General features: G+C 41.4%; 1 protein-coding gene across 1 annotated transcript in view; it reads left to right on the top strand.

Annotated features, from left to right (window-relative positions):
* The window catches only part of si:ch211-197n1.2 (EF-hand calcium-binding domain-containing protein 6), a 65,567-nt gene that overhangs the window by 4,692 nt on the left and 48,529 nt on the right, over positions 1–12,346 (top strand). The window contains 5 exon segments of the mRNA XM_064925980.1: positions 1,898–2,086; positions 8,219–8,359; positions 8,906–9,042; positions 10,279–10,421; positions 10,578–10,777. Coding sequence (XP_064782052.1) covers positions 1,898–2,086; positions 8,219–8,359; positions 8,906–9,042; positions 10,279–10,421; positions 10,578–10,777 — 810 coding nt within the window.

Below are 12,346 nucleotides of genomic sequence, written 5' to 3'. Positions count from 1 at the left end.
AATGAGGAGGGAGTTTCTCTCGAATGAACTTGTCCTCTGCAGCAGAAGTAACTCTAGGTCTTCCTTTCCTGTGGTTTATGGTTTTTGTGACTGCACTTGAAGAAACTTTCAGTGTTCTTGAAATGTTCCGGATTGACTGACCTTCATGTCTCAAAGGAACGGGCCACCGCCGATGGATTGTCGTTTCTCTTTGGGAGGAGGACACAATGGAGTTGTCTTATTTTAACTGTTCTTGATATAATATGGACTTGGGGAAATCTTTTGTGTGTCGTCTGCATAGCAGATAGGAAAGGTTATATCTGAGAGCGCGTGAGGAGACAGAACTATCACCTTCATGTCTCTATAATTGTTGACACAGTGCTGCTATCTGAGGTAGGACGAAAATAGCTGGCCAGCAACCTCGCTCTAGACTAACATTGTCTTAAGGGACGGCTATGTAGCTGGCAGCTACGATCAAGTTGATGTAATGAAGTGAAATGAAAAGGTCCCCTGTGATAATGGTCTGTGGAGCAGGCGGAATGTTGACCGGGTAGAGTTGTTGGGAGGCCGGCTACAAGCTTTTCATCTAGGTGGCACAGGGTAGGGAAATTAAGAAATCACTCTAAGTCTACAACTCTAAAATGATGCACAATAGCCTCAGGCTAGTCTTGTGACTGTAAGAAGTTTCCAGTGCGGGAGAGCTGCTAAGGGGACGGCACGCTCAAGAGTTTGAGAGAAAGAAAGAAGGGGATACTTCACGCTGACACTAATGAGTTGAGGCAGATGATTGTTTAAGTTTTTAGCTCAGTGCTTGGACTTAGCTAGCAAAGGATGCAGAAAGGGAAGAGAGGAGGGTAGCTAGCTGTGGGCAGATACTTGGATACAAGATAATTATGCAATTGTCGTTGACAAAGTACGGCTATGTAGCTGGCTAAGAAGAAATTGAGCTAGGAAAGATTAGACAAATCAAACCGGTACTATAACTGTAATGAAAAGTTATACTGCGGACCAGAAGTAGATACCACCAGAACCGGAAAATGATCACCCCTACCTTGTCACAACACAACTGATTGGCTCAAATGCATTAAGAAGGGAAGAAATTCCACATATTAACAAGGCACACCTGTTAATTTTTAATTTTTTAATTTTACCTTTATTTTACTAGGCAAGTCAGTTAAGAACAAGTTCTTATTTTCAATGATGGCCTAGGAACAGTGGGTTAACTGCCTGTTCAAGGGCAGAACGACAGATTTGTACCTTGTCAGCTCGGGGATTCGTACTTGCAACCTTTCGGTTACTAGTCAAACGCTCTAACCACTAGGTTCAAGTGTCCTAATGCATTCCAGGTGACTATCTCATGAAACTGGTTGACAGAATGCCAAGAGTGTGCAAGGCTGTCATCAAGGCAAAGGGTGAAGAAGAATTTGAAGAATCTCAAATATAAAATATATTTTGATTTGTTTAACACTTTTTTGGATTCAATATGTGTTATTTCATAGTTTTGATGTATTTACTATTATTCTATGTAGAAAATAGTAAACATTTAAAAATAACTTGAATGAGTAGGTGTGTCCAAACCTTTGACTGGTACTGTATATATATATATTTGTTTTGTCTAGCACACTCCTTTTCTAAAATCTGACTGTGTGAATGTTTGGTTTGATTCACTGAAACAAAACATGAACTAGCCTACAAGGAACTTTCAATGTGTAATAGAGTCATCTAAAAACAAAACCAATGAACCTGGGTTGGGGTCAATTCAATTTCAACTAAATTCAAAAACTCAAAACTCCTCATAGAAAACCATGAATAATTCTTAAATTTGATCAAATCTAAAATAATCTCAATTCATCCCTGCAGTTACCTCCATCACTGGACCAAACCATACAGTAAAACATAACCTTTTTGAATCCTCCAGACTGCATTTGTCGAAGAAGGCAGCCATTAGCTTTGAGGAGCTGTGGGAGGCCATAAGAGAGTCTGGAGCAGGTGGACCAGCCACTTGGTTTAACCCCACCCAGGAACCCAGCACAGCCCCTCCCCTTTCTCCAGCTAAAGTCACAGCCTCCCAGACCCTATCCCTATTGCGGGGACAGGCCCAGAACAGGTAAGTCTGAATTGAGGACACCCATCCCCTAAGTATTGTGAAACGATGCCGGATTCAAAACTTTGAATTTTCCAATTTAAATGATTATCCAAAATTCTTGCAACCAATATAATGTTATATATATGGGGGATACAACCATCCCAGCTCTGAAGATTTTTTTTGCGAAGAAACAGAATCATTAGAATATTTGTTTTGGTACTGTCCATATGTAGCTTGTTTTTGGTTGCAGGTTCAGGAATGGCGGAAGAATTGCAACATTTACCTGACGCTAACTCTGCAAAAAGCAATGCTGGGGGATTTGAAAAGTCATAGTCAATCGATCAACAATATAATAATACGTTTAGCAAAACATTTGATCTTTAATTTACAATCTGTAGAAGCTATGAGAATAGAAAGGTAAAATGTATATAGTATGTAAAAGATGGAAGTAGAAGCCTAACTGTTGTTGTCCATTAGTTTACTCCATTAGGGGAGGGATGGCAGGGTTAGGAGAACATAATAAAGGAAAATGTATAAATACATTTTATATTCTAAAATTTATGAAATTAAGTTTTTTCCCTCACCAATCTAAACACAATGCCCATAATAACATAGCGAAAACAGGTTTTAAGAAATAAAAAAAACGGAAAAACTTTATTTACATAAGTATTCAAACCCTTTGCCACGAGACTCGAAATTGAGCTCAGGTGCATCCTGTTTCCATTGATCATCCTTGAGATGTTTCCACAACTTGATTAGAGTCCACCTGAGGTAAATTCATTAGATTGGAAATTATTTGGAAAGGCACACACCTGTCTATATAAGTTCCCACAGTTAACAGGGCATGTCAGAGCAGACACCAAGCCATGAGGTCGAAGGAATTGTCCGTAGTGCTTCGAGACAGGATTGTGTCGAGGCACAGATCTGGGGAAAGTTACCAAAAAATGTCTGCAGCATTGAAGGTCCCCAAGAACACAGTGTCTGCCATCATTCTTAATTGGAAGAAGTTTGGAACCACCAAGAATGATGAATGAGAATGATGGCAGACACTGTGTTCTTGGGGACCTTCAATGCTGCAGACATTTTTTGGTAACTTTCCCTCTTCCTAGAGCTGGCTTTCCGGCCGAACTGAGCAATTGGGGAAGAAGGACCGTGGTCAGGGAGGTGACCAAGAACCCGATGGTCACTCTGACAGAGCTCCAGAGTTCCTCTGTGGAGGAGGGACAACCTTCCAGAAGGACAACCATCTCTGCATCACTCCACCAATCAGGCATTTATGGTATAATGGCCAGACAGAAGCCACTCCTCAGTAAAAGGCACATGACGGCCTCTTGGAGTTTGCCAAAAGGCACCTAAAGGACTCTCAGACCATGAGAAACAAGATTCTCTGGCCTGATGAAACCAAGATTGAACTCTTTGGCCTGAATGCCAAGCGTCTAGAGGAAAGCAGTCACCGCTCATCACCTGGCCAATACCATCTCTACGGTGAAGCATGGTGGTGGCAGCATCATGCTGTGGGATGTTGTGGAAGACTATAGTTAGGATTGAGGGAACGATGAATGCTGCTCCACAGCGCTCGGGACCTCAAACTGGTGCGACACCTCACATCCAACCTGACAGATCTTGAGATGATCTGCAGAGAAGAATGAGAGAAATTCCCCAAATATAGGTGTGCCAAGCCTGTAGCGTCGTATCCAAGAAGACTTGAGGCTGTAATCGCTGCCAAAGGTATTTCAACTAAGTACTGAGTAAACAGTCTGAATACTTATGTAAATGTCATATTTCAGTTTTTTATTTTTAATACATTTGCAAACATTTAAAAAATATTGTACTTTGTCATTACGGGGTATTCTGTGTAGATTGATGAGGGGGAAAAACTATTTAATCAATTTTAGAATAAGGTTGTAACTTAACAAAATGTGGAAAAAGTCAAGGGTTCTGAATACTTTCCAAATGCACTGATTTGTTTTATAAGTATAAATATTGTAAGTCATGCTATGGTTGTGCCGGAGTTGTACTTCAGACTTTAATTTGTAAGTCGCTCTGGATAAGAGCGTCTGCTAAATGACTTAAATGTAAATGTAAATGTTAAGGAAAGTGTGAGTGTGTTATGGCTGAGATCTGCAAGTGTCAGACAGGTAGAGCGGATGGTTAAGTTAGCATCTCTATTGCCTTCCTGAGAGCTGAAGTACTGTCGCCCCCCCAGCCTAGAAATGCCTTGGCAATGCAGTGTCTAAATTCCAACATAGTGAAATCATGATATTGGCTGTGACAGATACTGTACCACAACCCCAAAAACGACATTACTAGACCATCAGTTCTGAAATCTCTGGGTCAAAGAAGACTGGGGATTGACTAACCCTGGAAAGATAACTCTAGACAAAAGGCAGGCTTAGGGTGAGTTAGCTACAAAGCTTTCGGGAAACTCACCCCCTGGATAGTTAGATTCAAACAATGCAGAGCCAAAATGGCCCTTTCTGTTTTAAGTTAATGCTGACGCAATTCTCCCGCTTTAGAGCAATCTCAGTTCAAACTTGGTAGGATGCTTTAAACACTGGGCACATTCATACTCCCTTTCTATCGACAGAGGAGCCCAAAACCACAGGACTCAGGGGAAAGGAGATTATTTAAGTATTTACCTCTTCTCTTTGGTGCCATTGTCGGGGTGTCAAATGGTGTGTGTGTGTGTATATGTGTGAGTGTGTGGGTGTGGGCGCATGCGCAAGAGATAGTTTGTCATCAGCAGCTCTCGACCAGGGAGGTATGTGTGTCTCCCCTGTCAGGGCAAACTGGCAAACCGACTGTGGTGGACAGACAAACACACAGACACACACATAAACACATTCCAGCGGAGGCTGAGAAGGCCTGAGAGCCACCAGTTCAGAAATCCCCGTGACCAATTAGGAAGACCTGGAGACTCCTAGTCAGTTGGAGCAAAGAGAAGGGGAGAGGGGGAGTGAGAGACCGGGGGTGGGTGGGAGAGGGAGAGAAAGAGAAAGAGGGAAGAGTGAGGGAAAGAGAGCAGGAGGGGATTGAAAGGGAGGGAATACAAGAGAAAGAGTGACCAAAAAGAACAGCATGAAAAACGAGGCAGTCGTGTAAAGTAACTAAGTACTAACTAAGTACTACTTAAGTCGTTTTTGGGAATATGTGTACTCTACTTTACTATTTATATTTTTGACTACTTTTTGCCAAATATATGTAATTTTGCTCCCATACATTTTCCCTGACACCCGAAAGTACCAGTTACATATCAAATGCTCAGGCAGGACAGCAATATGGTCCAATTTAAAAACCTATCAATATAACACGTTGTCATCCCTACTGACTGATCTGGCCGACTCACTAAGCAGAAATAATGTGCTTGTAAATTATATCTGAGTGTTGGAGTGTGCCCCTGGCTGTCCTTACATTTAAAAAACAAGAAAAATGTGTCTGGTTTGCTTAATAAAATAAATTTTATTTACTTTCACCTTTTACTTTTACTCAAGTATGACAATTGAGTACTTTTTCCACCACTGTACTTAATTAAGTACATTTAAAACCAGATACGTTTAGACTTTTACACAAGTAGTATTTTACTGTGTGACTTTCACACACTTTTACTTGAGTCATCTTTACTTGAGGTATCTTTACCTATATTCAAGAATGACAATTGAGTACGTTTTCCACTGAAAGGAGGAGAGAGAAAGTAAGAGGGTGGAGAGAAATGGAACTCAGGAATAGAGAGGAGTTAGAGTGACAGATAAAACGGTGAGAGCAAGAGAAAAGGGTGAGGGAGAGAAAGAAAAACTCAGGAAGAGAGAGGAGTGAGAAGCACAGAAAGGAGAGAGAGAGAGAGAAACGAAAGAGAGAGGGAGGGAGAGTCAAATGGTTGTGAACTCTTTAATCCTGTTACCCCTTACTGATGTGTCTGATTGACAGGACTTTTTGCTCGCTTTCCATAAGGCGTTCACCCGCAGGCGTCCTAGTATTGTTATCTTTTGAAAACGTCTGTTAGTCAGTCACACTAGCAGCCACCCTGTGGACACTAGGCTACATTTATAAAGTAAGTAAAAGTAACTAGCCTTGCACAAGCCTAGGCATTTGTGCGAGCCAGAATGGCTCATTGGAAATGGAAACTATCTGTTTATGTAGCCTGAGGCAGCTTGATGTACAAGTACACCGCCTGGACAGGACACTAGTCTATCGCAGGGCCTTACACCCAATCTATCTCCTTAACATTTATAAAGTATTAGTGTCAAATTTTCCAAAGATCAACTTTTTGGTCACCACCTATGAAGTCTATGCAAGTCTAAAAAATGATTGAATATTTGGATATCACTACTTAATTGGAGTGACATTTGGAAAACAAAGAAGCAGTCTTTTTTAATAGAGATCGTACTGTATATCTGCAATATGAATGCAACCAAGAATATGCTATCTTTGGTGCATAAATAGTCATCATGAATCCAAACACCCACACACACACACAGTATGTACAGTGGGGCAAAAAAGTATTTAGTCAGACACCAATTGTGCAAGTTCTGCCACTTAAAAAGATGAGAGAGGCCTGTCATTTTCATCATAGGTACACTTCAACTGTGACAGACAAAATGAGAAGAAAAATCCAGAAAATCACATTGTAGGATTTTTAATGAATTTATTTGCAAATTATGGTGGAAAATAAGTATTTGGTCACCTACAAACAAGCAAGATTTCTGGCTCTCACAGACCTGTAGAGGCTCCTCTTTCCTCCACTCGTTACCTGTATTAATGGCACCTGTTTGAACTTGTTATCAGTATAAAATACACCTGTCCACAACCTCAAACAGTCACACTCCAAAATCCACTATGGCCAAGACCAAAGAGCTGTCAAAGGACACCAGAAACAGAATCTGCAATAGGTAAGCAGCTTGGTTTGAAGAAATCAACTGTGGGAGCAATTATTAGGAAATGGAAAACATACAAGACCACTGATAATCTCCCTGGATCTGGGGCTCCACGCAAGATCTCACCCCATGGGGTCAAAATGATCACAAGAACGGTGAGCAAAAATCCCAGAACCACACGGGGGGACCTAGTGAATGACCTGCAGAGAGCTGGGACCAAAGTAACAAAGCCTACCATCAGTAACACACTACGCCGCCAGGGACTCAAATCTTGCAGTGCCAGACGTGTCCCCCTGCTTAAGTCAGTACATGTCCAGGCCCGTCTGAAGTTTGCTAGAGAGCATTTGGATGATCCAGAAGAAGATTGGGAGAATGTCATATGGTCAGATGAAACCAAAATATAACTTTTTCGTAAAAACTCAACTCATCCTGTTTGGAGCACAAAGAATGCTGAATTGCATCCAAAGAACACCATACCTACTGTGAAGCATGGTGGTGGAAACATCATGCTTTGGGGCTGTTTTTCTGCAAAGGGACCAGGACGACTGATCCGTGTAAAGGAAAGAATGAATGGGGCCATGTATCGTGAGATTTTGAGTGAAAAACCCCTTCCATCAGCAAGGGCATTGAAGATGAAATGTGGCTGGGTCTTTCAGCATGACAATGATCCCAAACACACCGCCCGGGCAACGAAGGAGTGGCTTCGTAAGAAGCATTTCAAGGTCCTGGAGTGGCCTAGCCACTCTCCAGATCTCAACCCCATAGAAAATCTTTGGAGTGAGTTGAAAGTCCATGTTGGCCAGCAACAGCCCCAAAACATCACTGCTCTAGAGGAGATCTGCATGGAGGAATGGGCCAAAATACCAGCAACAGTGAAGACTTACAGAAAACGTTTGACCTCTGCCATTCCCAACAAAGGGTATATGACGAAGTATTGAGATAAACTTTTGTTATTGACCAAATACTTATTTTCCACCATAATTTGCAAATAAATTCATTTAAAAATTCTACAATGTGATTTTCTGGATTTTTCTTCTCATTTTGTCTGTCATAGTTGAAGTGTACCTATGATGGAAATTACAGGCCTCTCTCATCTTTTTAAGTGGGAGAACTTGCACAATTGGTGGCTGACTAAATACTGTTTTGCCCCACTGTATATGTATCTGAATGTCACAGAAACATTTTCACTTTCCTAAGCTGAATGCTAGACCAAAGATAGCTAGACAAGAGCATCTGCTTACAGCTGACTAAAATGTAAATGATGTGGTTCTCCCCACCACAGGTTCCTGGAGGTCATAGAGTCACGTCCCACTGAGCTCGGCCTACAGAGGATCAGTTTGATTGTAGCTCCAGAGCTGAAGAGATGTCTTGCACAGTTGGGCCTCAACTTAGAGGACCGGGAGTTTGAGAAGCTTTGGAAGAAGTGTGTTTCCCCCCTCAAAATCTCTCTCTATATATGTATAAATAATTTATGAATAATACGATGTGGTACATAAGTAAAGTATGATGATTTTTGAAACGTTCAACATTATATACTGCATTTTCTGCATTTAAGTATGTGCATCAGAGTTGGAGTCAAATCAAATTTAAGTCAAATCAAATTTCCCTAAAAAAGCTGAAAAGGTGAATTATTATTTTTATTATTATTTTTAAATGTTTAAAAAAAATATATGCAGTTGAAGTCAGGAGTTTACATACACCTTAGCCAAATACATTTAAACTCAGTTTTCACAATTCCTGACATTTAATCCTAGTAAAAATTCCCTTTCTTAGGTCAGTTAGGATCACCACTTTAATTTAAGAATGTGAAATGTCAGAATAATAGTAGAGAGAAGGTCAGGGCTTTGTGATGGCCACTCCAATACCTTGACTTTGTACATGTATTCATGTACTGTCTGTGTGCTTTGTATGAGGAAAACTGTAGTGGTACACCTCATTGTATGATTTTAGAAAATATGTTGACGAACAGATTTGACAGCAAAGGACTTGGAGCCGTGAACGTGGAAGGTTTGCTAAGGAAACTTGGACTGAGCCAGAGAAAGACCTCAGACACCAACGATAATAATGATCAAGTTTCATCTTCTATCAATGGTGAAGACACCAAAGGTAAGAACAAAGGAAAGACATTCTGCATATCTTCATATTCCATCAGAAACAGTATGAGTCAAAAGATGTGATGCTGTTCACCACATTTGGTAATGTCTCTTCGTTGTTACTTAAACTTCAGTATTTACTAAAGTTTTGACTCAAGTATTACGTTTTTACATATACTTAAAGATGCAGTCCAGGATCTTAAGCACAACAAATTCGTAACATATTTTACCAATTGATTTCATAACATATCATATGAATTGCACACACACACCCAAAAAGTTTTTTTTGCAGGAAGTAACATATCAGACGAAATGGATGACATTGTACACAATTGAATGACGTAGTACACAAAAAACGGGAGCCCGTTTTGGCTCGTGAGCACCACTTTCAAAACTGCTGTCTGAAATTAAACAAAAGTTCTGGAGCATCACTTTAAGTATTACGTTTTTAAGTAAGTATTAACTACTGCATGTACAAACATCTGTCAACGTTTCAGTGGGTTGAAGTATGGCTCTTGCAACACCAGGGTTGTGCCTTTGAATCCCATAGTGTAACACACTTAATGTAGGTGTCCCTTTCATATGCTGCATGAATAGAAGCATCTGCTAAATGACCATGTTATCAATACTATTATCATACATTACATCCAGAGACAAGAACAGTTAGTGATTGCTGTGACCAATAGTTACCAATAGAGGGCACTGTAGTATCATACCAGTCAAAGGCACCTCCCTTATAAAATACTGCACAGTTTACATTTACATTTAAGTCATTTAGCAGACGCTCTTATCCAGAGCGACTTACAAATTGGACACAGTTCTACATCTTTAATCCATTCAAAGTACCCTAAATTAATATGTATCATTTTAAATGATTGATGTTGGATGTTCTTCTAATCTGAGTACCCCACAACCCCTATGATATTGAAGCTGTTATTCTCCAAGGTATGACTGGGTTAATATGCAATCCATAGTTGGGAAATAATGGGAAATTTCCGCTGAAATTAAAGGTGCGATCTGTAGGTTTTCCACATGCAAACAAGCCTTATTGTCTTAAATAACTATTCATTAATAAATTAATAAATAATTTATTAGTTAAGGTTAGGTACATGTAAATTCTTCAAATTTCGAGGGCTATGTGTCTGTAGCTGAAATTATCATTGATGCGTGCCAGTGGGGAATTTTACAGTTTGCTCATAGATACTAAACCACTCTTTTTCCTTTACCCATCATGGCCTAATGCTTTCAGCCAGACCGAGGGTCCTGTCGAAGTCAGAGGAGGAGCGGGGGGTATCCATCGCCATGGAGAAGTGGCTGAAGGACAAATTTAGGGAGGGCGTCCAGAGAATGAAATCCCAGTTTGACCAACTGGATCCAGACCAGACCTGCAAGGTGAGTCTGTTGACAGCTAGGGATTGGAGACAGGTGAAGATTCAATATTGTTTCACTTTTAGTCAAACTATTGGCCTGGTATTGAACTGAAGAAAGAAATAAAGAAATTCAACGTATTGAAACTAGGTCTGTGTGTTTGCCGGGACATTTGTCTAGGTGGGCCTGGAGGAGTTTCTGCAGGTGCTGAAGACCTTTGGCCTGAATCTAAAGAGGGAGCATGTGGGCTTGTTTTTGGCTCGCTGTGGCCTGGGCCTCAACAAGGCAGGTGTGATCCATTACCCAGAGTTCCTCCGCATGTTTCAGGACCGCAGCGAGGAAGGGGTCACACATAGGATCCTATCCAATCCACAACACAGGTCAGAGGTCACAGCCGGACAGTTACAATCCAATGGGCAAAACTGGTTGTGTCCTTGAAGTTCTTTTGTGACATTGTTGTCCAGTTGTAAACTGTTTTTATTCTATTTAACTAGGCAAGTCAGTTAAGAACAAATTCTTATTTACAATGACGGCCTACACCGGCCAAACCCGGACAACTGGGCCAGTTGTGCACCTCCCTATGGGTCTCCCAATCACAGCCGGTTGTCATACAGCCTGGATTCAAACCAGGGGGTCTGTAGTGACACCTCTAGCGCTGAGATGCAGTGCCTTTAGACCACTGAGCCACTCGGGAGCCCCAATACTTCACGTACAGTCGTGGCCAAAAGTTTTGAGAATGACACAAATATATATTCTCACAAAGTCTGCTGCCTCAGTTTGTATGATGGCAATTGGCATATACTCCAGAATGTTATGAGGAGTGATCAGATGACTTGCAATTAATTGCATAGTCCCTCTTTGCCATGCAAATGAACTTAATCCCCCAAAAACATTTACACTACATTTCAGTCCTGCCACAATAGGACCAGCTGACATGTCAGTCATTCTCTCGTTAACACAGGTGTGAGTGTTGACGAGGACAAGGCTGGAGATCACTCTGTCATGTTGATTGAGTTCAAACAACAGAAGCTTCAAAAGGAGGGTGGTGCTTGTAATCATTGTTCTTTCTCTGTCAACCATGGTTACCTACAAGGAAACACGTGCCATCATCATTGCTTTTGCACAAAAAGGTCTTCACCAGCAAGGATATTGCTGCCAGTAAGATTGCACCTAAATCAACCATTTATCGGATCATCTAAAACTTCAAGGAGAGCAGTTCAATAGTTGTGAAGAAGGCTTCAGGGCGCCCAAGAAAGTCCAGCAAGCGCCAGGACCGTCTCCAAAAGTTGATTCAGCTGCGGGATCGGGGCACCACCAGTACAAAGCTTGCTCAGGAATGGCAGCAGGCAGGTGTGAGTGCATCTGCACGCACAGTGAGGCAAATACTTTTGGAGGATAGCCTGGTGTCAAGAAGGGCAGCAAAGAAGCCACTACTCTCCAGGAAAAACATCAGGGAAAGAATGATATTCTGCAAAAGGTGCAGGGATTGGACTGCTGAGGACTGGGGTAAAGTCATTTTCTCTGATTTTCAGATTGTTTGGGGCATCCAGAAAAAGCTTGTCCGGAGAAGACAAGGTGAGCGCTACCATCAGTCCTGTGTCATGCCAACAGTAAAGCATCCCGAAACCATTCATCTGTGGGGTTGCTTCTCAGCCAATGGAGTGGGCTCACTCACAATTTTGCCTAACAACACAGCCATGAATAAAGAATGGTACCAACACATCCTCCGAGAGCAACTTCTCCCAATGATCCAGGAACAGTTTGGTGACGAACAATGCCTTTTCCAGCATGATGGAGCACCTTGACATAAGGCAAAAGTGATAACTAAGTGGCTCGGGGAACAAAACATTGATATTTTGGGTCCATGGCAAGGAAACTCCCCAGACCTTAATCCCATTGAGAACTTGTGGTCAATCCTCAAGAGGCGGGTGAACAAACAAAAATCCACA

Source organism: Oncorhynchus masou, chromosome 20 (genome assembly GCF_036934945.1).
Source record: "Oncorhynchus masou masou isolate Uvic2021 chromosome 20, UVic_Omas_1.1, whole genome shotgun sequence".
Classification (NCBI taxonomy): Eukaryota; Metazoa; Chordata; class Actinopteri; order Salmoniformes; family Salmonidae; genus Oncorhynchus; species Oncorhynchus masou.
Note: the sequence above shows the minus strand (reverse complement) of the source record. Positions and strands in the feature narration are given on the sequence as shown.